The sequence below is a fragment of the Mycteria americana genome, chromosome 8, assembly GCF_035582795.1.
Source record: "Mycteria americana isolate JAX WOST 10 ecotype Jacksonville Zoo and Gardens chromosome 8, USCA_MyAme_1.0, whole genome shotgun sequence".
Taxonomy (NCBI): domain Eukaryota; kingdom Metazoa; phylum Chordata; class Aves; order Ciconiiformes; family Ciconiidae; genus Mycteria; species Mycteria americana.
In genome coordinates this window covers 3,204,041-3,231,194 of record NC_134372.1, presented here as the reverse complement: position 1 = coordinate 3,231,194, position 27,154 = coordinate 3,204,041, and the positions used below count along the sequence as shown (strand labels likewise).

The 27,154-nt window shown below is 40.2% G+C and overlaps 1 protein-coding gene across 4 annotated transcripts in view; it reads right to left on the bottom strand.

Moving 5' to 3' along the window:
- The window catches only part of RAPGEF6 (Rap guanine nucleotide exchange factor 6), a 138,498-nt gene that overhangs the window by 34,031 nt on the left and 77,313 nt on the right, over positions 1-27,154 (bottom strand). For 2 of the 4 annotated variants that reach the window (XM_075510120.1, XM_075510122.1), the window contains exons 8-19: positions 21,606-21,737; positions 14,379-14,562; positions 13,411-13,547; positions 12,299-12,457; positions 11,598-11,750; positions 10,896-11,060; positions 9,442-9,549; positions 8,834-9,037; positions 7,991-8,099; positions 2,914-3,157; positions 2,428-2,585; positions 1,324-1,338 (exon numbers count right to left, since the gene is read on the bottom strand). In XM_075510120.1, coding sequence (XP_075366235.1) covers positions 1,324-1,338; positions 2,428-2,585; positions 2,914-3,157; positions 7,991-8,099; positions 8,834-9,037; positions 9,442-9,549; positions 10,896-11,060; positions 11,598-11,750; positions 12,299-12,457; positions 13,411-13,547; positions 14,379-14,562; positions 21,606-21,737 — 1,768 coding nt within the window. The remainder of the gene's footprint in view (positions 1-1,323; positions 1,339-2,427; positions 2,586-2,913; positions 3,158-7,990; positions 8,100-8,833; positions 9,038-9,441; positions 9,550-10,895; positions 11,061-11,597; positions 11,751-12,298; positions 12,458-13,410; positions 13,548-14,378; positions 14,563-21,605; positions 21,738-27,154) is intronic. The other 2 variants (XM_075510124.1, XM_075510121.1) reach the window with 1 other exon arrangement.

Genomic DNA, 27,154 nt, shown 5'->3' with positions numbered 1-27,154 from the left:
GCTCCCAGATCGCCGCGCAGGGCAGCGAGTGCTGCGGGGAGGTAATGGCCAGGCGTCCCTCTGCCCGAGGGGAACTGGCACTTCTGCCAGGCGAATCATCCTGCTGGGCTGTGCATCGAGGTCCTCCCAGCCGCAGCTCTCCGAGCACTGAGTTTTACATGCTGCTTACCCCATCGCCTATACATTAATTTTTCTCTGTCAAAATCCACTGCTTAAGGAAGAAGTGAAGATCTCCCTTAATGGGGCAGTGACCTTGGGGTTACTGTTTCTTGCATCAGGACTTAATGGTGTTATAGGGGCAAGTAGCAGGAATTTCAAGGCAAAAAGTAAGCAGGTAGTTTATGATTCAGCATCAAAAGTTTCCACCCATTGGAAAAAAGAAAGCCTCAACATCAGCTGTAAATAAACTGGAAGATGGGAGGAAACAGGGTGTTAAAAAAAAAAAATCTGATTGAAAACTAATTCTACTAACAGTTTCATTATTATGACTATCACATTACCAGAACAGTCTCATTAATAGTTGGGGACTCGTTGAATTTGAAAAGCTCCATGCATACATGAATGGGGGCAACAAAAGCGAAAAATAAATATTATGAAAGCGATAGTGACCCATTGAATAATTTGGGAAATGCCTGCACTCATAAAAATCATAATAAATCAACAAAAGAGGCAAACACATATACCTCGGTATAAACATACCTAAAAATCAGAATACACTCAAGGTATAAAACCAAAAACTGGAATGTAATTTGGCAGGGGGCAGAAAATCACCATGCAACCAAAACTTGGTGTAACTTGTGACAGGTGAGGGAAACTGATGTTACAAGCACACATCTGTCTTCATGGTCTTTGCTTTTAAGCAGGTAAACATTAATAAAAATTATTTTCTTATGCATTATTCGGCTTGTGTTAACAATACAAAATACGTTCCAAGTTTGCATGCACATAATTTTAGTTATAGTCTCCAACAGAAGAACAAACTAAATCTCAAACTACGTTACCATCTAAAACTTCAGTTTCTGTAAAAGGGATGTAAGCAACTTCATTCCTTTAAAGCAAGGTGAAGCGAAGTAACCTGCCAAAGGTCATTCAGTGTGTCGGTGGCAGAAATAGGAATAAAATGCAGGTCTCAGCCTCAGTACAGCACTGTGCCCGTAAGAGAACCTATGGATTTGTTTTATTTAAGGGAAGATTACAGGGCACAGGACTATCTAATGCCCTAACAGTAATAACTATGTCAACGCAACGTATTAAAGTGTTAAGTTTAACAGGCAAGCCATGCAATATTAAAGTCTACAGGATGCTATACATCAGGATACTTACAGTAAAACCCAACAGCTGCGGGCAGGAAAAAAAGAAAAAAACTGTGTCAACACCAAATCAAGATTTAGATGTTTACAAAACTTATCAAGTGTATGTAGTACACTGTCAGAAATATTTTGGTTTTCTCTACCATTCAAAAATGACAGCATATTTGTTATAGTAACTTAAAGTAAAGGTAGGAAGGACTAGTTATCAACATTTCATATTATGCTTGTATAGTATTGTATGTAACACACAGTAACTTGTACAGTATTAAATGAAGATTCTTAGAGAACATGTGTGTAGCTCATGTAGACGGCAAGAACCTGGATCCGCAACAAAAAGAGAACTTATTTGCTGGGGATATTTATGCACTTGATAGGATATATCTGTGTACATCCCTTTTAAAGGGGAAATCTGCAAGTTTACATAAACATAAGTAAGTCATAGCCCCAAGGCACTTTACAGAATATGTAATTATGCACAGAACTTACACTTGAAATAGGGAACAAGATTCTGACTTGACATGTTTACAGGCAGCTGCATATAACAACAAATGCCTCCTGCAGCCACCCCATGAACTGTATTCCTACAGTAATAGCAATGAAAGCATAGACTACACTTCTCAAAACATTTTTCAGTTTTTCAGACATACAGTCGAATATACGTAACGTTTGTAAAACATTAAACATTAGTATCACTATGTTAGTACCATGGCAGTCCTATCCACAATACTGCTTGAAATATATACTCAGAGATGGTGGATGGGCAAGTCAAATCACCAGGAGTACTGGTATTGGGAAGAGATGACAGAAGAGAAAGGTGCAGACAAGGACAACCTCCTTCTACCAGAGCTCTGGTAAACTCCAGTAAATCAAAGACTCTCAGAGGTGGCAAAATACGTTTCTTTGTAAAAACAAGCTAAGTGTCACATTACGAAAAAGCAGGCAAGAGAGGTTCAGGCAGTTTGGATTGTCAGCGAATCCCCAGTTTGGATCTGTTAGGGCCACAAGATAAACAAGTAGCTGCACTCGGCATGTTTGATGCTGGTAAAAGATGTAATTTTCCTCCTGACCCAGCTGCCTTGTAATCATCCTGTAAGTCAAGCTAATGCTGCTGTTTTACCTGAAGGATTAGAGAAATCCAGAATGCTAGTTGTAGGCTGCAACAGGTCAGGGCTACTGGATGAGAGCGTTCCCGGAATAGGCATGATGGCCAGGCTGTGTCTGCACTGCCGAGTCCCAACGATGCTGTCGTCCTGTGACTGGCTCACACTACCATCACTGCAAAACAATTTTGTTTCAGTTATGTGCATTGAGCTCCTTATATTCATCTTGGGACGAACAAAACTAAGAACAATAATGGCACTCAGATGTTTTAATTACACGTTGTAGACAGGCTTTCAAAACAAGGACAGAGGAAAAGCATATTTGAAAGTGTTCACTGGGAGAAGAAAGACATTTTGGTCTTGTTCTGCATTTATGGGTCAGATTTGATGCATTTTTTTAAGAACATAAGCAACATGGACATAATGACTGAAGGTACTAAGCAACTAAAATATCACAACTTAATAAGGAACAATTACTTTTTGAGCAGAAGAGTCTGACAAACCTGAACAGTTTTGGAGGCAAGATGCTGAATCGGGTCTTGTCTAAAATTTTCCTGATTCTGTTTCTCCCACCAGATACAGTGTTTGCTTTCATTTTCTTGTTTCCTTTTTCACGAGGAAACATCTGTTCCACATCTCCAGGCATATCTGGGATGGAATAACGGTTGTTTTTCTTTTCTGCAATTTTGGGAATATGTGGAATTCCATTCTTCTCTTGTCCTATCCTGCAGAGCAGCTCCTTAAACACTGTAAGAGAAGATACAATCATTGTGATTTACCTTTGCACACTTAAAACTTCACAGTGAATTCTTCTTTCCCCTCAAACATTTTCCTTCACACATGCCTGCAGAAAAAGCGAACCAAAGAGTTACAAACCACGCAATACACTGCATTTTAATTTTGATTCTAAGGGTGTGGGTCTCTTCCCATTTAAGTTTTGCTTTTCATTACCTTGGCAGAAAGAGTAACCCCTAAAGGTTCAATAAAAATGATCAAACATTCTGCACAGCAGAGTTCTCCTGACTACTTTTGAAATTAGCACATAGCACAGCAAATTTAATAGAGCTAGTCTACCGTTACCAGATAGATAATAAGGAAACATTGCGTTCGCGGCAATCAGCTCTACGTATTTATTGACTTTTGTGTCTGTACCTTTTAGGTAATGGAGCGCAGATGCTTCCTCAAGAATAACTGCAAGACAGACTGACATTTTCCAAACCTGCCTTTGTTTGCTTTAAGTAATACTACTGAACAGAAGCTACCTCAAATTTCCTGTTGCATTTACCAAACTAAGCCACTCTATTACCAACACTGACATTCCCAAAGATACAATTCCATGGAAAAGATAGTGTTTATGTTCTGTGTTTCTTCCCACACATAAAAGGTGAAAACAAATTGTTCAAATTGGTTTATCAATACAAATTATTTTTTTAAAAGATCTTTCAAAAATCTTTTTAAATCTTCTTAAATCATTCAAGTCAAAAATTCAGTATTTTCTGTTGAAAACATGGTGATAGTGGGAGAATGCAGAATTGTACAGAGCGAATTTTCAGATTGTCCCTACAAACAAGACAACCAGGACCTTATGTATAAGGAGTCCCAGCCAAATTGCATATTTCTATTAGGTAACAAATTTTAAGGCTACAAGCCTTCACAGTATAGATTCAAATATAAGAATTGCTCATTGCACCAGGCACTTAGCACTCAATTAAAAACACAGGATAACTATCGCTGTTGAAAAAGATGCTTCAAGACATGAATTCATTAAAATGTATCAGGGACATCACCCTGAAATTCTATCGGCTAGCAGGAAGAGAAAAGGTGAGAACCCACTCATAAAAGTACCTTGTTTACATTTATAATACAAATGAACAATCTATCACTGCCCCACTTACAGTTATGCTTTATTTTATGTCACTTCACATTAGTCTGGACCACCGGTTACCATGGTTGTTTTGTGCTTTTTTGAAATTACAGAATCATAGCATCGTTTAGGTTGGGAAAGACCTTTAAGATCATCAAGTCCAACCGTTAACCTAGCACTGCCAAGTCCACCACTACACCATGTCCCTAAGCACCACGTCTACACATCTTTTAAATACCTCCAGGGATGGGGACTCCACCACATCTCTGGGCAGCCTCTTCCAATGCTTGATGACTCTTTCAGTAAAGGAATTTTTCCTAATATCCAACCAAAACCTCCCCTGGCGCAACTTGAGGCCATTTCCTCTCGTCCCATCCCTTGTTACCTGGGAGAAGAGACCGACCCCACCTCTCTACACCCTCCTTTCAGGCAGCTGTAGAGAGCGATGAGGTCTCCCCTCAGCCTCCTTCTCTCCAGGCTAAACAACCCCAGGTCCCTCAGCCGCTCCCCATCAGCCTTGTGCTCCAGACCCTTCCCCAGCTCCGTTGCCCTTCTCTGGACACGCTCCAGCCCCTCAATGTCTCTCTTGGAGTGAGGGGCCCAACACTGAACGCAGCATTTGAGGTGCGGCCTCACCAGTGCCGAGTACAGGGGCACGGTCACTGCCCTACTCCTGCTGGCCACACTGTTCCCGACACAAGCCAGGATGCCATTGGCCTTCTTGGCCACCTGGGCACCCTGCTGGCTCATATTCAGCCAGCTGTCGACCAACACCCCCAGGTCCTTTTCCGCCGGGCAGCTTTCCAGCCACTCTGCCCCAAGCCTGTAGCGTTGCATGGGGTTGTTGTGACCCAAGTGCAGGACCCGGCACTGAGCCTTGTTGAACCTCATACACCTGGCCTCAGCCCATTGACCCAGCCTGTTCAAGTCCCTCTGCAGAGCCTTCCTGTGCTTGAGCAGTTCAACACTCCCACCTAACTTTGCATCATCTGCAAGCTTACCAAGGGCACACTCAACCCCCTCATCCAGATCATTGGTAAAGATATTAAACAGGACTGGCCCCAATACTGAGCCCTGGGGAACACCACTTGTGACCGGCCACCAACTGGAGTAAACTCTGTTCACCACCACTCTTTGGGCCCAGCCATCCAGCCAGTTTTTTTTACCCAGCGAAGCGTACGCCCATCTAAGCCATGAGCAGCCAGTTTCTCCAGGAGAATGCTGTGGGAAACCATGTCAAAGGCTTTACTGAAGTCTAGGTAGACAACACCCACAGCCTTTCCCTCATCCACTAAGGTCACCTTGTCACAGAAGGAGATCAGGTTAGTCAAGCAGGACCTGCCTTTCATAAACCCATGCTAACTGGGCCTGATCACCTGGTTGTCCTGTACATGCCGTGTGATGGCGCTCAAGATGATCTGCTCCATAATCCTCCCTGGCACCAAGGTCAGACTGACAGGCCTGTAGTTCCCCAGATCCTCCTTCCAGCCCTTCTTGTAGATGGGCATCACATTTGCTAACCTCCAGTCAACTGGGACCTCCCCGGTTAGCCAGGACTGCTGACAAAGGATTGAAAGTGGCTTGGTGAGCACTTCCGCCAGCTCCCTCAGTACCCTTGGGTGGATCCCATCCGGCCCCATAGACTTGTGCGTGTCTAAGTGGTGTAGCAGGTCTCTGTAGTAGTGTGTCTAAGTGGTGTAGCAGGTCTCTATCTCCCCTTGGATTATGGGGGCTTCATTCTGCTCCCTGTCCCTGTCTTCCAGCTCAGGGGGCTGGGTACCCAGAGAACAACTGGTCTTACTATTAAAGACTGAGGCAAAGAAGGCATTAAGTACCTCAGCCTTTTCCTCATCCTTTGTCACTATGTTTCCCCCCGCGTCCAATAAAGGATGGAGATTCTCCTTAGTCCTCCTTTTGTTGCTAATGTATTCATAGAAACATTTCTTATTGTCTTTTACAGCAGCAGCCAGATTAAGTTCTAGTTGGGCTTTGACCCTTCTAATTTTCTCCCTACATAACCTCACGACACCTTTGTAGTCCTCCTGAGTTGCCTGCCCCTTCTTCCAAAGGTCATCAACTCTCCTTTTTTTCCTGAGTTCCAGCCAAAGCTCTCTGTTCAGTCAGGCCAGTCTTCTTCCCCTTCTTCCCCGCCAGCTCATCTTTCGGCACATGGGGACAGCCTGCTCCTGTGCCTTTAAGATTTCCTTCTTGAAGAATGTCCAGCCTTCCTGGACCCCTTTCCCCTTCAGGACTGCCTCTCAAGGGACTCCTTGAGAGGGCAACCAAGCTCCTAAGCAGGCCAAAGTCTGCCCTCCGGAAATCCAAGGTAGCAGCAGTTCTGCTGACCCCTCTCCTCACTTCCCCAAGAATCAAAAACTCCATCATTTTGTGATCGCTGTGCCCAAGACAGCCTCCAACCGTCACATCACCCACAAGTCCTCCTCTGTTCACAAACAACAGGTCCAGCGGGCACCTTCCCTAGTTGGCTCCCTCGCCAGCTGCGTCAGGAAGGTCTCTGCCACACACTCCAGCAACCTCCCAGACTGTTTCCTCTCTGCTGTATTGTATTTCCAGCAGGCATCTGGTAAGTTGAAGTCCCCCATGAGAACAAGGGCTAGCAATTGTGAAACTTCTCCCAGCTGCTTATGGAATATTTCATCTGCCTCTTCATCCTGGTTGGGTGGTCTATGACAGAATCCCACCACGTTATTTGCCTTGTTGGCCTTCGAAACCAGGACACCCCTGATTCTTACCCATCAACACTCAACCCTATCGTCACCATCATTAAGCTCTAGACAATCAAAACACTCCCTAACACACAGGGCTACCCCACCGCCTCTCCTTCCTTGCCTAAACTCTTCAGAAGGGATATAGCCATCCATTGCAGCGCTCCAGTTGTGTGAGTCATCCCACCATGCTTCCATGATGGGAACTATATCATAGTTTTCCTATTATGCCAATAAGCAACTGCTAGGATCTTGAAATTTTTTACCTGCACAGTGATAAACAGAAAATAATAATTGAAAATAAAATCAATAGTGAACAAGTGCAACTAACTGGAGGAAGAAAATAAGAAAAGGAAACCATCAGGTCTCTCATATAACTACAGAGGAAGGAGCTATCTTGTGCACAGTCTCGTTCTTTCTGTAGCAATGGTTATTCTGTTGCCTGAACAGGATTATGGAAAAAGGACAGATGGTTCGACTGAGATTTTAAAGAGGTATTTATGTGTTTATATTCACATTGACAATTAAAAGCCAACATTTATATGTCATACCACTTTTTATATCTCCTTCTCAATTTTAGATATAAAGGCAATTTAACCTATCGTTCTTACAGCCATTATAAAAAGTTTTATGAAAGCCCAGTTTTACATTTTTGCTGTTTCTTGGCAAAAATATTTTGGCCCAGATCCCTTGGCTCTCTTTCAGCCCTATCGCACGAAGAGACACTAAAGCCGCTTAAACAGTCATTTGAGGATTTCTCAGGGAGTAAAGAGCTGGCTATGCTGGCTTTGTGCCACTCAACGTGCAGCCCTTGGCACACAAGAACTTATTGGAGCACATGGAGGCACAATGAGGGGACTTCTGCACAACTTTTCGCTCCTAGAAAAGATTCCACCTAGAAAAGGTGGAATCTTATTGCACTTCTACAGTCAGAAACACCGGAGTTTTCTCCACATACACAAAAATACATTATATATAAAGTCTACTCACCAAAAATGTTTGTTTTTACAGTAATGGAGAGATGAGTGTTGTTCCTTAAGATTTCCAGAGCTTTTACAAAGGTAATGTTCTCAAAATTCTGTCCATTTACTTCCATTATCTTTAGGAAGAAATAAAAATTGAACTATTAGGAGAACAACTGTTTACAACAGAGTTACAAAGGTGATAATACAGGCACAGTAAGAACTTTCCAGAAGTTATCGTATCATCTTTACAGCAGTTGTAGAATGAAAACATTCCTTGTAAAATAACTATTTTCATCATGTCAGTGAAGTTATATCCTGTAAACAAGCTGGGACCTCCATTTCTCACTGACAAATGCTTTAGCCCAATTTATTTTCTGTCATAACATGACATTCTCACAATTAGGAGCTGCACCCAAATCAAAAATGGTGGATCATGAGCCGTAGAACTGATGTTACCTCAAAGGCCAGACCTTCACCTGGTGTGAACTATCATCGCCCCATCAGCCTCAGGAAACTGGGATGATTTACACTAGGTGGGAATCAATCCAACAAAACAACCTGATAGCTTCAACTTAACCATATTGCCAATCAGAAAGTTTCCTAGAATAACCACAATTTGGTTTCTTTTCCCATTCTGTTTTTGAAATATTTAAATATTTTAAATACTTTGAAAGCTATTTAATAGAAACCCATTTAACGCATGGAAACTGAAGCTGAACTGTGGCATTCACAATAGAATACTATCCAGTTGTTTGCTTTTAGTAAACAGCATATTCTTTTTGTTGGGAACACTACAGTTGGTTGAACCAGATTTTTTTAAAAAATAAAATAAGAGATGGATATTTTAAATGAACTTTATTCTTTTTACCTGGTCACCACGCTTCAGTCCAGCTTCTGCTGCTTTACTGCCCATTTCCACAGTCTCTACAAAAATACCAAAACCCTTGTCGCTTCCTCCAAGGAGGCTGAAGAACAGTGGTGAATCTCTAGAAGGTTTTTGCAGGGTAATTTGTCTCCATTTTGCTTTGGCAGCACAGGCAATATTCAGCAATCTGAGATGTCCTTTCATTTTCTGTAACAGAGAAGACACAAAATGGGGCACAATGTTTCTTTTACTAGAAATGGAAAAACAGTTGTGGGGGAAAAAAAAAAAAAAAAACAACCAAAAAAAAACAAACCAAAAAACCAAAAAACCAAGTGCCAGAGAAAGGACTTAGGATGCCATGTATCCAAATCTTACTAAATAAACCTCACCCTCTTTTGCAGTAGTGCAAAAACACATAAATGAGTGCCATATGTACTATTTTATATGGACTTTATATCTAAATATATATTTAAGAACAAATATGCCTACATTAAAAGCCATCTATTGACTGTTAGACTTAGAGACTACAACGTGTTAGTCACCAGTAACACATGGAAAATGAAAACGTGAAACCTTAGAAAGTATGACAGTCATTCTTTTTTTGCTCCTACCGTATCTTCCAAGTTCTTTTCAAATTCTTCCAGGAATCGAGTCATAGCAGGATCTCCTTCAAAGTCATTAAAATGATTGTTCACCCACAGTAAGACCACTCTGGTAACCTGTGAAGAAAAAGTTAGGTATATATAAAGGTACCTATGATTCTTCTCCTCTACGCTTTAATCTATAAGCAAAGAAGAATACAAGGACATAGCAGAACAACATATGACGGATTACTGCATCCGTTAACAAACAGAAACAGAAGGCATTTACACTTGAAATCATCTTCTCTTTTCCTTTATTTGTGGAAACAAATGAAAAATAAAAAAAATCAAACATTTTTGTACCTCATTGGCTACATCACCCGGTACTTACTGGTGCACAAATCCATCTTCAGTTAATTCTTCCTTATGCTGTTTATAAAACTTATCTTTTTTAAAGCATCTTAATGATCTCCTTAAAAGAAAGTTCTAGGAAGTACATTGTGATAATAAAAACCTTTCTTTTAAGAACTTCTAGTTAAATCTTCAGGTTGCTTTTTTACGTGCTACAAAGTGACTACCATTCATGATTAAGTCAGTCTGACAACTCTTTTATCCATTCATGTTATAAAAAAGGTTAATCTATAGCAGTTTCTCTTCTAAAAATAAACAATTTCCTCTTCTATTTGCTGAGAGAGTTTTCTTTTACTTTCCTTTTCTTAAAAAACAGCAGTTGCCAAAATGAACAGCATGGAAAAAGGTAAGAAGAGAAGCAGTAACCACAGCAAAAGACCCCAGGCAATTTCCTACGCAAAAAACCACAGCATTTTGATAGTCTGTTGGGTTTCCTTCAGCTCAAAGCTAGAACACGTAAAACCCCTGGCTAAGACTTTTACTGCCGCAATTTTCAACAAATTGGACATGGATACAAGTTCCAGACTATGAACATTTTTCATGTGTATGTGCATATGGTTACACAGAGTTGAACCTCGTTTCTATTTATGGAAGCATTTTTATCAACTGCACCTGTCTTGAGCAGAGTTTATTTTAATTGCAGAGTTTGTAATAAGCTGCTCCAACAAAATGTGCTCAATACACTGAAAAGCTCTACAGTAGCAAATCATGGAAGACAAGCACAATGCTGTTGTGAAAAGAAAGATGGTATGTCCAAGAGATCACGAACGCAATTTCCCTGCGTTTCTGGTGAAAAGGGATTTCAGAGGCTGGCATTTACATCTTTAAATTAAAGAGAAAACAGTATTTATCATTCTGCAGAAGAGAAGCAGTGTCACACCTAATTCAGAGTAGTACACTATACGCATACAACACACTGGAGAATCCTGTCTTGATACTAGCAAAAAATACTTTGCTTTAAAATCGGTCGTATACAATAGCTGGAGCATAATCCTAGTTTATCAGCAACACAAAACAGAATCAATTTGCAGACATTTTCACCAGAAATACTAATCTTTCAGACTCAAACCAACCTTATCCCTGAGGCTGTCCACTGTGAACCATTCCAAGAGTTTATTTCCAACTTCCAAGGGGCTTGTTAGAAATGTTCTGTACGTTAAAAGGAAATCTTCGATGTAGGTTGGATCCACAATAGAATGTTCTTCTATTAAGTGCATAATGAGTCGCTCGGGTGTTGCCTTAAAAATTAAATGCAAGAAATAACTGATCTCTCTCGTCACTACCTCTCTCTAGACAGTATCTTAATGTAAAACCATGTGAACAGTATGAACCCTTTTGAACTCTTTTCAAATTTCAGCTATGGCAAACTCAGGAGAAAATACACTAACATCTTTAAATCAAATCTTCATGCTTCTCTCAGCCCAAATATTTTGCATAGGTAATACCTGGCTAAAACAATTAGTAACTTCCCTTAATTTTATTTTTAATAAACAGTTTAAGTTCCTCTTCCAGGTTACAAAAAACAGGTCAATACATAAAGACGCGCCAAGGGTGCTCCCAATACAAAACTCAATATATGTGCTGAAGAGGTCTAACTTTATTAAAAGGGAGATGGAAGTAAATTTGTAAAATAATATAAATTCCTTCCAATCAATTTTTTTGAGCTGAGACAGACAAAATTGAGTATTGTGTTCTAGAATCAAACTGAAAACTGTATTTATTTACTAATAAATAAAAGTTTAATGGATTAATGGAAACCATAGAAAGAAATTCACCTTGATAACTATATGTCCTTTTCTGGTTCCACTGCGATCCAGCTCTCTGTGCTCCTTTACCATAACAATTTCTCCTTCTTCCTCCACTTTATGAGTGTTTTTTTCCACGTGATTCAGAATCCTCCAGTAGTCTTGCTGGGCTATACACACAAACTGCCCCCAGACAACATGGGATTGTTAATAAATACCCAAAACATGAACGTAACCCCATCTCTGGGCTGCTTCGACACAGTCACGGTAGCGCAGCATTTGATACCAACCCCACCCTGTTCTGCCCAACTACATGACAGAGAAAGTCAGAAATAGAAGACACATAGAACTGGTCACCTTCTTACATCACCAAAAAGTTGTTTGAATGGGCTAAACATATAGAGGACAAAGCCTGTAAGAAGTGGAAATGGGTATTTTCTATTTATCTGCTCTTACTGCATGTCAACCACATACACAGCACGACTGGGGTGGGCCAAGCTTATGTTTCAGCACAAAGCAGAAGTTCCTGTTTCGCACACAGCAGCAGCGTGAAGTAAATCCCAGGTACTAAAGAGTGTACAATTAACTCAACATCAACAGAGCCCTTGACCCATAAAATACCAACCTCCTTTTTGCTGCTCCTGGAATAAAGATCATGCCTTAAGACAAAAGTAGTTCCTTTTACTAGATGCTTAAAAATACGAGGTAGTTCTATAGAATTGTAATCTTACCTGACAATCATCTACTTTGGTTCTGACCACTCCATTCATGTACTGTTTGTCCAGAGAGGGAGTAATCCCAAAACTGTTTCCCATACAGAGACTCTCACTCTTCCCATCAGGATAGCTGATTTCCACTGTGCCATTTAAAATAACATACCAAGAATCGAGCTAGAGGAAGTAAAAAACAAATTTAAAAAGTGGAGCTAATTCAACATCTTTTATAAGCCATTCCAATGCTCTTATCTCAGAAAGGGTTATTCTTGCAGTCTCCAGTTTGTTGTCACAACAGTTTTGCAACACTTAATTCACTCAAAATGCGCACTGTAAGGCAAGCAATAAAGATGACTGAAACAAGAATGCTTTTCAGCATTCTTCATTCATTTCAGAACTAATTCAGTAGGGAGGAATGCTGATGAATAGATTGCTTTTTTTAATCAGTGGGCTAATTACTACAACATATTTATACCATTTAGTGAGAATGAAGACTCTTCCCCTGGGTACCCACTTGGTCACTACCAGAGACGAGAGGGATGACCTGCTGTGGCCATTCCAGATGTCCTGATCCAAGGACAGCGAGCGATTTCAAGATAGTGAATCAGAGCACCTATGTTGGGAGCCTGACCACTGACTAATTTGAACACCCGTCTCCTCCCACTGAATATGTATGGAAACTGCTCCTAATTTAGACGTTTATGTTATGATACCTACATTGTTGGGCAAGGATACCTCTCCATGTTAGTATTTTTAAAAAATACATAATAAGAGGAAGGTTATTTTACCAATGGGAATGATGCATTCTTCTACACCACAAATAATCTTTGAAATAAACTCCTCCAAATGTTAGCATTCTGTATGCTGTTGTCAGGTAAGTGCTGTTTTATGGCTCTACTTGGCCATGTTGAAGTCTTGAACACGATAGTAATACACAGGCAGAATCTCCCAAAGGGATGGGCTAAGGTTTGAGGATTTTGGATATGGGTCACAGTGAGAGAAGCATTCTCTAACTTTCAGGTGTGGGAGAGTTGTGGATACGGGAAACAGATTTTCCAGCCCCTCACCCCCGGATGCCCTTGCTAACCTACTGCTATAGCACTCAAACTGTGTTGTAAGCAACAACTTACTTCTTGGCCGTCTTCAAGTATGATGGCTCCTGCTTGCTCTACTACTTCAAATATCATCACTGAGCAAAGTTCTCTTCTCACAGACATAGTCATGTTTGCAAAGGCAGGGAGTTGATGCATAAATTCCAATAATTGCTCTGTTAGACAAAGGAAACATTGGTATGAAGACTGCAAGGCCCAGGGGTTCCTTACGTACCTTACCCTCCACAGGTATATCAAATCTCAGTTAAATTCATGGAAAAATTGCCCAGAGGTGTTATAATCCCCGTTAGTGCCTGTGGCTAAATGAGCCCAGTATGCATTTTGTCATCAACAACCGGAACTCGGCTCTAGAGTCTTGATCCTGTTCTGATTGACTTTTATGGCCGCAGTGTGGCTAGAGTGTAAAGGCACTTCAGCTTCAAACATTTAGAAAAATTAAAAATACCTTACAGTACAGTAATTATAAGCTTGATTGGAGCATGAAATGATTTTCCAGTGTTTAGAGAAGTAATCTGAAGTACAGCATAATGCAAATTTTTACTATTAAACTAATGCCAATTTCTAGTTAAACATTGCAGTAAATTATTTTCATCTTAAATGTTTTCCGGTTTACAGTTACGTAAATCTATACTGCAGTAATAGTATATTCTCTTTGACATTTAATAACTAATTCAGGCAGTCAAAATTACCTTGCTACCTATCCCTCCCTTATATCAACACACACAATGACTGTAATACTTAACATCTTAAGCATCTCAAAGACTGTTTTTTAAAATACTTAGTTTCTCAGAACAAATGCTCTCTCAGATAGTAAGAGGAGATATCATTCAATGAGCAGTATCACTAGAGCAAAGTGATCCCTGGAAGGTGTCATTCATAATTATAAGGATATACATTTAACTAACTCAAACAGTTTTCAGACATGCTTCTCTTACAGATGTTACATGATACAGTTTTACATAAAGACTTTTTTTTTTTCTCCTCACCAATATCATCATCAGTTTTATCTGCAGGCTCTTTCTCAAGGCACTCTCGTACAACATCTCGCCCTAGAAGCGGATCTGAAGTTCTGTCAATATCTTCATCCTCTTCTTCTTCTTCATCTTCAGAGTCTACAGGTGCTTCTGGAAGACCTGTTAAATCAACGTCTCCCATCTCACTTTCTGTAGCCTACAAAGAAAACATCCATCAGACAGAGTTCAGTGTCTTCAGTTTAATGATTTATGGTCTTATCTTTGGTAGCTAATACAACAAAAGAAATTCTGTGACCAACAATTCAAACTAGAAATTGTAATAGCTTCCTAGCTCCCTTTCTGAACACTGAGAAAAACATGTTACACTGAAATCTACAGTTAGAGGATGGTACAAATATATACCATTGGCATGCAGCAACACCGTGCTACAGGCATTACGATCACAAGTTCTGAAAACAAAATTAACATACTGCGACATTCGTTCTCTGTCTTTACCTATACCCCTCCCCACCTCCAATGAACTACAGGCAATATAAACCCATCAATATTAACCATGTGACACAGGAAAAAACAACGCAGGCTGAGCGGCTAAAATGAAAGGGATTTGATCTCATTTTTAATTTTGGTATTCCAACAGGGATTTTAATCCTGGCATAGAGCAAGTATGCCAGGTGGAGTATATAAATTGGCGGGGGGGCGGGATAAGGATGACTATTCTTTCCTCTATTGGCTGATTCTCATTTTATAGCATTTACTCTTTCTTGCAAATTCATGCGAACAAAATGTTTTGGTTTTTTTTTTTTCACAATTTGAGAGCCTGTATTATTAATGAAATAATAATATAATTCAGTAACACCATTGGTTACCCAATGCCTGTAGACACATTTCTACTGTCATCAATAGATGGCAATACAGACATCACACTGAGCAGACACAGGAAGCAACAGTGAAAGAGAATGCAACACTGGCAACAAAAAGCAGAATCACATAGGAATCATTTGCAATAATTCCTTATGTAAAGTTTAAATGATGTAATCGCATGAAAATAACTTTCCAAACAGATGGAAGGCAAAAAAAAAAAAAAAAAAAAAGAAAAAAGTTTCAAATTTTCAATTTCCACAGAGTAGTTGCTCAATCACTTTTTTTTTTAGTTTAAACCAGCATGCAAATCATTTTTCTGTTCAAATTCAAAAATTTGAACAACAAGATGTGTCACTGAGAAGTATAAGGCAATTATATAGAGACTTGCAGAAAATTGAGTTTGTTTTTTTAAATGAACGCATTTACAATACTCACTTTCACCTGAAAAGAAATCCTTGAGATTTTACAAAAACACTGATGACACACTAATGCATCAAATACCCTGCATGTTCACAAAACCTCCCAAAGAAAGGATGGAGTCCTGTCCAACCTGACTTTGAACACTTCCAGTGCTGGGGCAGCCACAACTTCTCTGGGCAACCTGTTCCAGTGTCCCAGCACCCTGATGGTAAAAAAAGTCTTCCTTACATCCAAGCTTAATCTACCCTTTTTCAGTTTAAAACCATCGCCCCTTGTCCTGTCGCTACAGGCCCTGGGAAAAAGTCTTTCTTATAAGCCCCCTGAAAGTACTGAAAGGCTGCAGTAAGGTGTCCCCGGAGCCTTATTCCCTTTTCTCCAGTCACCGGGGACTTCACCTGACCGCCAGGACTTTTCAAGAGAGACAGAGATTGCCTTAGCAACTACATCAGCCAACTCCCTCAGGACCCTGGGGGGCATCTCGTTGGGTCCCATGGACTTGTGTATGGTCAGGTTCCTCAGGTGGTCTCAAACCTGATTTTATCCTACCATGGGAAGGAATGCGTTCCCCCAGTCCCCGCCTTGAGGTTCAGGGACTTGAGAGATGCGAGAAGAGTGACTACCAGTGAAAACTGAGGCAAAAAAATTGTCGAGTACCTCAGCCTTCACCATGTCGCTGGTTCCCCTGTCTTATTTATAGGGGGGAGGGGAGTACATTTTCTTTAATCTTCTTTTTCTGACCAACGTACCTGTTGAAGCCCTTCTTGTTATTCTCCACATCCCTTGCCAAATCCAGCTCCAGCTGTGCCTTGCGTTTCCTGACCCCAACCCCACATGTCCGGGCAGTGTCCCTATATTCCTCCCAGGATACATGTTCCTGGTTCCACTATATGCATTTCCTTCTTGCGCTTTAGTGTGACCACGAGGTCCTTACTCAGCCATGCTGGTCCCCTGCCTTCTTTGCCTCATAAAAACCAACAACACTCGTTTTAAGTGATTTAATCGCAGCAGACTGCGCTGCCTCCATCTTCCTACACGCTCCATGTCGATCGGCTAATGCAAGCCCCAGCACATTGACAGATGAGCAGCATTTCCTTCTTTCGCTAGACAGAAAAATACTGGGTTTTAGATATAACCTTGGACCTTTGAGCTTGTCCTCATTTTAATAACTAGCCAGCAAATCTAGTAAGTAAGGCTTTTTAACATAAATTTTTCATTTAACATAAGTTTTTGATTTAAACATAAATATTTCTTTCAGAGGAGGGTAACAATATATATAGGGTTAAATCTGTTTTATATTACATCACTTTACTGGCTTATGTAGCTCACATTAACAGTTTTGGAATTAAGCCCAAGTGCAAATTGTGCTTGGAGAGTCTCAGCAGCACATGATCAGTACAGCATTTTATTCAAGGACTTTTCTAGCATTTCTTCATCTAAATAGCCACAATGTATATCAACTTTTCCAGCCAGAGTAAGACAGACTACAGTACTAATTCCCACTTTGATAACCTCAAGCTAAAATAACAAAACTGAAGCTATAGGTGCTAGAGATAAGGGATTCTTTAAAATTTTCATTGTATATCCTACATAGGACAATAAACAAACCTTCTCTTTTCTTGATAAATAAGGTATAATTTGATCAAGCTATGAAATAAGAGATGGTCCTCAAACTGTGTTTCAAAGATTACGCACAGATGGTTGACAAAACGTTGGCAGGTCAGGCAGTGCTGGAAGGAACAGGAAGGATTTTGCTCGTAAAGCTGTCTGCAGAAGTAGCTGCTCTTCCCAAGCATGATGCCCCAGCTGTTTCCATTATCAAATATCAAAATCATTCTTAACGGAAACATTTATGAACTACTAATTTACAAAATGAAACCAGAAGCTGCAATCCTCAAAGCTTACACCAGTATGGATTTTCAGGATTGGGTCTATAGGGCAACAACAGCTATTGAGAAAGCAGACTCAGATGGTGTGTGTCACGTAGATCATCTGGAAAGTTAACACCAGTTTACTGTCAAAACATTTTATTTGCTATTTTAAAATCATACTATTATTACTCTATATACAGCACTACAAATTTTGCCAGTTAACGTTTCAGCTATGCTTGCCAAACGTTGGTCGTGGAGATGTCCTGTACGCTGGCCTACGCTTTGGAAGCCAAAGACGTCAGAACTAGCCTTGCAAAGTTTTGGTGATAATGATACGTATTCCGCTACAATGTGTATCAGAAGCATACCCTGACAGAAAAAAGAAGTATTAAATATGCCTCATGTAAAAGATTTCCTGTGCCGGAGTAACTCCATATGATAATGGTTTTTAGTACTCATGACGCCTGATGCAACCTGGTATTAAGAGCGAGGGGGTTTTTTTCCCCCTCCCCTCACGTCAATCTTATCAGGGGAAAAATGTCCAAGTCTTTTTTCAGAATTGATAGAAAAACCCACTCCCTGATGCATATTTTATAGATAATCCATTTTAATATCAAAACCTTAACCACAACTGGAATTATTGCTGGGCAATAATGTTGCTGCCCACAAATAGTATATACTGCCACAGTGATAAATGAAAGATTTTTTAAGAAGAGAAACTTTAAGCATACCACTGACAGAAGAGATAAGAAAAAATGCAAATTCGTTGGTAAGAGAACAGCATTGCAAGCTATTGATACAGGCAACTAATTCCTTACAGTAGAAGTGAGAGCCTGCCCACCTACGTGATGGTCCAGATATGGTCTGGATTACCTGTGTTACCATGGCTGGCCGCCTTAAAGCCTGACCCACGAAACAGCAAAGAAAGAGGTTTTCACTCTGGAATACCTATTGAATTATTTTTCCCTGAGGATACCTATTACAGGTCAAAGCAGCCGTTTGCAGAAGTTATAAACCCTCATTTCAACTTCTGTATGCATAACCACACAGCTTCCCCTGCTTCTGTCTAAACACCATCGTTCTGAAACCAAGCATATTGTCAGAAATGGGCTGAATGAAAAAGTAAAAAAAAAAAAAAAAAAAAAAGTAAAAAAATCCACTTCAAGCAAATTTAAGAAGTTGTTTTAAAAAAAATGTAGGCAATAATGGTTTTTTTCCCCTAGATTTTAAAAAAAAAAAAAAAGTCTACAGTCTGACAGAAAAACAACTGCTCTGCAGTATTCCAAGCAAGTTGGACACTGCAATACATACTTTTGGACATTTTACCACATAAAGACTGAAAGCTCCAACAGGGAGCAGTAACGGTACAGCAGAAGGGAGAAAAACATCTTTATACATTATTTTCATGAGCTTCTGCCATTAGGTGAGGGTTTAACACAGTACGTTCACAGCAGTGCTTACAGGCAGGACTCCTTTTCTGCTGATCTCACCTTAAGCTTTATGTTCATCATTTCCTGTTTAACATCCTGGACTGAGAAGTAGCTGGAACACATGAAACCTTATTTCAACACTGCTGATGAATATCTTGTACACAGATGAACGGAAACCCTTTCTAAATCTTAATAAAAAATTGTTTCATTCTTCAGTTCTACTATTCTAATCATATTTTCCTATTCTGGAATTACATTTGCACTACTTACTGTGAAAATTAATGTTAAGATACCATTAATTCAAAAGGTCATTTCAAGGCTACATGAATCAAAATTATTCAAAAACGCTCTTCCTCTGCTGACACTAATGACACTCCTAGAGAGTTTGGCATGTAACAGATATGACGCTGACCGCGAACGCAAAGCATCATATTCCAAATACTTTATGAAAAGCTGTATTTTAATGTACCAAAAATGCTTTCAGCTACTGAGCCAATACATTATACTGAAAATTTAGGTTTACTGTATATCAAAGAGACTCTCTGCCTTCGTAATATCATCATGAATACTGGGGGAAACACTTTTCTTTTTCTTTCCGATTTCAAAGTATGTCTATATTGATGTGCCACTGCAATATAAAGCTATGTTAAATACTGTGCCATGACATTATCACACGGTATCTATCCATGCACTTGTAACTGTGTGACAAACAGCAAGAGACTTCTCCAAAACTAACTGTTTCAGCTACTGCAATAAAGCCCATAAAATACCCAGCATCTTGTAACAGGTTACTATTTGCACATTATGCATATGAGAACAAGATACGAAAAATTCACTAAAAAAATAAGAAGGGAGAGGGGGGAAAAAAAAAACCAACAAACAGTGGGTCGCTGGTTTTTTTTTTTTTCCCTCCTCATGACATGCTTGTTGCACATCTTATCTTCACCCACAGTTTATCAAATGCTTGATTCTCCAATGCTGCCTTTCAGGATTAATGACACTGTAGCTATGATCATACGTTGCTGTAATAGTATCTTTGAAGATCTCACATGTGTCTACAGTGGTAACCTGCCTCAGACATCACCCTGGCTGGCCAGAAATTCTCAGCAAAATTTACAGATGTCCATGTTCCCTGTAGGATGCAAACACAGACAGGCTAACATCACCAAAAAGGAGATTCCTACCTGAAAGGTCCTCACTCCTCAAAATTAATAGAAAATTTGCAGTCATTTTCATATTAATAATTCCTTAGGGTACAAAAATACATTTCACCACTGTTTATTTGCTGCAGTGCATATAAATGTGCTACTCCATTATTTCTTTTATTAATATAATTCTTATTTGTTTAGCAATTATGCTCTTTTGGCATTTTCTGAAGAGTAGACATAAGTAATTTCAAATGCAATTAACCACACATGATAGAGTATTCCCTCATTACCAGAATGATATTTTTGTTATCAATAATATATTTTAACTGCTTTTCACCTAGAGTAACCTCTCCAAACTACTCAGGTAGGCAGGCAGGCAGACGATGGTCAGGAAAACTGTCCAGCAGCATCCTAATATAGGAGATGTTAAGGTACAATACGCAGACTAGTTCTGGTGACACTGACTAATTAAATCAATTCTGTTGACCCAGAAGATTAAAAAAAAAAAAAAAAAAAATCAAGCTACAGAACAACATCTTCCAGCACTGCCTCTCAGAAATCAGAGAATCCACAGAGCATTTTGAAAAGACTCTCAGGGATGCAAGCTACTCCTGACCTAGCTGGCAGCAAGCAAATCTGAAGAAGTAGTAAGGTAATAGATTAAATAGGACAAAAACACATAGACACACTTAATGTTCTAAAAGGATTTTTGCTTTTAATGCCTTATTTTTAAAGCTACCTAGCAATACTTTGCTGTAAACAGATATATCACTAATCTGTTTCCAGTATAGCAATAGTACCCGGACAGTACCTGAGGAAAGGGAGCAGGTGTCTAAAAATCGAGTTACACCTACATCGTGCTCAACAGCTGCTATGCGCTCAGCATTGCAGCCAGATTGCAACTTGGAAGTGGAAAAGCCGTGAAATTACCAATCAAGACAAACCCAAGATGAGTGCCCTCATCAATCGGAACAAAAAACCCCAGGAAACTAGCTCTGCAATTTGACACAAGACAGGTAACTTATAAAGTCTATTAGCTGTAAACAAATGAAAGCTATCTCTACATTTCAGACAACTTCTATTCTCAGCAAGCAATGCTAGAATTTCCACAATCAATTAGTGCAGAGAGTGTGTTTATTACCATGCTTTTGTTTGCAGAACAGAACATCTGTTAATAACAATTAATACAAATAATCGAGGAAGGTATTTGAAACACAAGAATGATTTCATGAAATTTGTTCCATTTCAGAAAGAAGGAAAATGATCCCATACATCATCAAATGTGAATTTTAAAAGCCGCGGCACACTTGTTGGAATATAAAGGTGTGAAAAGCAACAAAAAAGAGGTTTACAATAAGTTTGTTTCACTTCTATGTGGCTGTGGAGGTGGCAAGTCACAGCAGCAACACAGGGATGTGCAGAAGCATCAAGTCTTGGATAAAGGGCTGCTGATTTTGATTGCAGAATATTTACCATCAGGGAAGGAAAAAGAAGAAACAAATGCAATTTTACCTGATAAATATCGGATAGGCTGCTGCTCCCAGAATCACTGGCAATGCTACATCCCGACTGGCTTGAAGGGACATGAGTCACCTGAGGGTGAGGATTGTCGGTAAGATGCATCTTGGTAAGATCAGCTGGAAGCTGTAAATAAAACGGATTTGGGGACAGGCAGGAAAAAGAAAGGAAAAGAAGATGTGTAAGTCTGATGTGAAGACAAAGTTATTCATAAAACTTTTGTTACACATTTGAATACCCACCTGTAACTTGACGTACATTTTGAGAAAAAGCTAATTTAGACTAAGCTTGCCCAATCACGTTCAGATTTTATACGACTGATAGAAAACTATGCACCTTTCTATGAAACAAAGGTCTAGCCTCTTTACAGGTAACTGATCTGCACCAACAGGATTACGAGCACATAAGATGACAAATAGATGATGCCGGCCAAATAGCCCACAGTCTTAAACATTAGCTTATGTTGCAATCCAATATGAAGCAGGATTCCTGTTTTTAAATTCAATTCATGTCTTAGTTCAAAAATAACCTTTAGAAAACATCAATACAGAACAAAAAGTAATGTAATCTAAACAAAAGTTTTGGTCCATAAAATGCTTTGGATTTTCTTTAAGAAAATGAGGACGCAGAAAGAATATTAGGCATTGTTGGTACATGTATGTACAAGAATATTAGGCATTGTTGGTTCATGTATGTACAATGGTACTTCTATCCTATAAATCGATCTGTAAATGAACAAATATCTCTACATATAGATATATACATTTTAGTGCATGACTGAAGCCCACAAACATGTTCTTTCTATTGAAAAGAGTGTAGGCTTTTGAAGAACCAAAGCCACATGGAATACTATAAAATAACCAGTCCTTTAATTCAGCTGCTCATTTATTTTCTGCCACATATATTTCTAGTATTTTTTAAATTTATGCTCAACTATATGGACAGAACATTATATCACAGAATCAGATTACACGATAAAATGTATAGACTTTTACCATTTATAAATGATAAAATTATATACTATTCCTTTAAAAAAAAGTGTTCTGATACAGGAAAAAAAAAAGGCCAAAACTACTCTGACAGCATCCAGTATCATGATCAAAATGAAAAAGTTTCTTCTGTAAAACAAAAAATTCCACACAGTCGTGTCAGGCACTAGATATTCAGTCCTACAAATTAAAAGACAGTATTGTACAATTGTTGTAGATCCAATATCAACTTTATAAATACTGACTAAACTTATGAGAAATGGAAACCAGACCTTCATTTGAATCACGTTTTTATGTCCTTTTTTTGAGGAGCACACAAGGCAAGCGCTTTACCAAATACTTGTTCACATATTTTCTGAAACCATAAGCAGCACTGTAGGCCTCTCCAAACCTTCCCCACCCCCAGAAAAAAAAAACAAAACCAAACTTGAGAGCACCTCTGAAACACGTAACGTAATTTTGATTATCAAAATTGTTATGAGGAATATGGGGGATGTTGTGTCATCTGTAATTCCCAGTGACGTTCTCGTTGGCAATCGCTACTGGAACCAGACCATCCTACGGGCTCCAAAAACCAGCGCAGATCGTTACGTGCAAAGTAACTCTGGGAAATGAAAGACTACAATTCACTAGCCTAATATTTACATTATTCTAGTTTTGTTTATATTCCACTTACAAAAAGAAAGTATAAAATATCCAGCCTGTAAATTAATATCTATGTTCACATGCGTTTGGAAAAGGAGAAAGTTTGAAAAGCAAAAGACTGCTAAACTCTCCAACTCCCATAAAAAACCCCCTCCAAGCAGCAGGTATAAAATAGTGAACTTGATCCAAATACAAAGGAAATACAACACTTTGAAGCCTATGTTTAGCCACCAAAAAGTTTTACAGACTGAAAAATCTATTTTCAGGATTTGAGAACAGCAGAAAGGTCAAACCACTCAGCTGACAAAATTCAATCCAGTGGCCAAAAGGTACGCTGGCTATCTGTCAGCACACGCGGCAAGAGCTGACGTACACTGAGACATGACCTCTTCAACAACAACAAAGTATAAAAGCGAGGCAGGAAAGTTGAGATTTAATTCTGGTCTGGAGCACTAGCTCCTTACTTTTAAAATCCAAATGAATGCTTCTACAGCACACGTTTTTGTGCCACGTACAGAAAAGCACTATCCATCTACTAATGGACATGAGGCAGAAAATGTTACATTATCTTCCTTGAAGCCTGCAGCAATTTGGACATTAGTTAAACCACCGGTACTTCAACGATGCCGACCACGGTGCTGATGGAGGTTGTTTCCCCGGCTTTCCCCATCTGCTGCCTCCGTTACAGCGGCAGCGAGCAGCAGCCGGGGCGGCCGGAGCAGCCTGTGCCGCAGGGTGACACTGCTCCTCTGCTCCCTGGAGTTTCACACGTCAGCCGGCTCCTCTGCAAACACGCCGCAGTGCTATCATCCACGCAAAAAGATACAAAGACAGGCACGAGCAAGGTCAGTGCATCATTTGCCAGGGAGGATGACATTCAGCAGCATCCCAGTACTTGCTAGCAAATTACTAGGCAGGGCTGCTGGCAGTCACTGATACACACTGGAGGTCAGCGTAGCTGGAAAGTCCAGGAGTTTTAGCACATTACGGAACAAATCAACCCATATAGCTTCATTATCCCTAGCTTAACAAGACCACAGTTTTGCTGCAAACTCCTCAGCCTGTCCCCATCTTTACAACCTCCCCGTTCTGACAACCGGCTCTGAGTTCAGCTTCCATCAGATTTCTTTCCGTCCATGAGCAAGTCCCACACTGACTGTGATAATACAGACATAAGGAAATCTAATTTAAGCTCCCTGGTATCCAGATTCATAATGATTTTCAAACTTTCAAAATGGCTCCAGGAAGAGAATGAGCAGGACCAAGAGCAGAACCGATTCTGCGGGATTTCCCAGGAGAACAAGGGCAGATGCCTGCTCTCAGCCAAAAACTGGTGCTACTGAAGCCCATTCTGGCTCAAAGACAGTGACGCACACAGGCACGCACTGCCACATACAGTTTTTCTTCCCTAAATCAGTTTAAATTTTGAGGTTCTTGTGATGAAGGCTGTTCTATATATCTAGGTTGAGAAGTACTGCTGGAGCAAGACATGGCTCTCGAAATAAAAAAGTTGTCTGTGTACTTTGCATGCCATTTTCACAAATACACACTGAAGAGCAGCTCAGAACACCACCAGCCTTCCCAAAGGAGTATTTCTAATCAACCCATTAATCACTTACAACTGATCTTCATTCCTCCTGCCAGCACTCCCATTCATTTCCATCACCTATACAGCACATGGGCATGTATGATGCTCCTGCTGGACTCTGCAATATGTTCTTGTAAAAGACATTTAACGCAGGTTAGATGCAAGGAAACACTGCAATATCTCTTTAAATTTGAGAGAGAGATAAGGTTTATTTGAGACAAGTGACCTTTAAAGTGCTGCTTGCCACTCTACTCAATCTCCCAAAATAAATCACAGCTTCTGTCTTTTGTATGTCGTTTTTATTACCCAAACTGATTGTTCTTTCTTTCAGAGCTCACTAAGCAGCAATACGTGGATCGGGTGTTTCTCTAACAACATGACAGCGGATGCGGGAAGGACTTGCTGGATGTGGTTGTGAAGTTGCTGAAAGTGCTATAACATTGTCTGAACCATTGGTGAATAACGTTCACTTATTATTTGACTGATTTTTTTTTTGTGGGAGAAACTTAGCAACTGTTGTTACAATCGCATCAATATCTTGAAAAATTATGTGTTGGGGAAAGAAGTTCAACATTCACCTACGTCCATGTTAGAGGCTTTCAGACGCCAATGTATATACCTGCATTATCTTCTGGCTAGCTGTGTGCCCCAGCAGCCACAGATAGGAAAACCCCAAACACCCATGAAATTCTGATAAACACTCAATACAGAAATAGACTACTTCCTTGCCACTTTAAACCATAACAATTACATTTTTTCACAAGAAGGGATCGTCTGGAATTCGAATAGGAGTGCGTCCGACACCCTGGCACAGCCAGTCCCTGCATCGGTGCCAGCACATCCTTGTGACTGACCTTTCCCAACAAAGAGATATTGAGCACCAAACCCCCCACTGAAATGCCATACTGTGGTTCAGAGCTGTACGTGAAAGGAAGTTAAAAAAAATAGAAGTTATGGTCTGCACAGCCACCTACAGCTCTGCCCTCCCACAGAGTCAGGAAAATACAGTCGGTGATTACACCAAAAAAACCTGAATCAACAAGGGAATTTTTAAAGAGATATTGCAAATTGCAATAGGAAAAAAGGAAAGAAAAAACACTAAATCCTTCTGAAGCTCGTCCTAATGGTAGCATCGGTCTGTCTTGCCACACAAACCCAGAAGTGACAGCAGCCTGGACTGCTTTTTGTTAAATGTACATGAGATTTCTGAAGGGGGTACACAGGGTCCACCCTGTCCCACTCACTGGGACGCAGCCCAGGCCGGCTCACAAAGTGGTAACGCTGGGAAGAGGGCAGGGAAGGGCAGAGGACATGAGAGCGTAAAAGCCGATTCCGAGTAACAGTTAATAAGAGTGACATGCACAAAATACTAAACTCTACCCACAACAACCTTGAAAACACCCACGAGGTGAAGATTCCACCAGGAGCTTGGCTTTTGCTATCCATTTCATGGGTGCAGCCATCCAGCACTGAAGCAAGGGGCAGCAGCATGCCTGCTGCTAAACCAGAGAAACCCCAAAAACCTCTACAAGCCCCAAACCTGTCCTTTCTCCTATTACACAATACAATGCAGAAACTCTCGCATTTAAAAAACAAAAACAAAACCAACCAACCAAACCCCAAACACGAAGAGCAGTATACATAACTGCTTTTTGTCCTATCTGGACAGAAAGAACGCTCAAGCCTTGCACGTGTTGCAGAAGACAAATCGCATCGAGAGACTGATTTATAGGTTTGAATGGAGAGGCAGAGCCGGAGCGGCAGAGCTGGGAGCAGCACCGCTGCTCTGAACGGCTGGACGAAGCAGAGGGACATAAAAATGCAGCAACGGGACGCTGTAAAAGCAATGAAGCGTGGGAGAGAAGAATCTCTGCTCATATTTGTCCTTGGGCATCCTTGGAAAAAAGGATGGTCCTTGGGAAGGGTGTGGATGTCAGGGGTAATGGATGAAACCCAGGGAGGTTGTGCTAGGAAGACAAAGAATGAAAATGGGGAGGGAGGAACCAGACAGGGACACAGACCCTCCAGCATCCACCACTGCCCAAAGGCTTCCCAGGGAAAGCTGCTCAACGGTGCTCTGCGTGACACCAGGGGACATGTATGGGACACACAGACCCTTGACCTGAACCAGTACAGAGTTTCTTTGGTTGGCTAAAATTATCAGCTAACAATGGCTAAAGATGAAAGAACCACCAACGAATTGGTGAGAAGCAAGTAATACAGCAAAAAAAGCTATAAACTTCAGTCATGAGCAATTCATACTCATATTCATAACAGCAATTCATAACAGACAGTAAATTTTTCAAATAAAAAAAAAATAT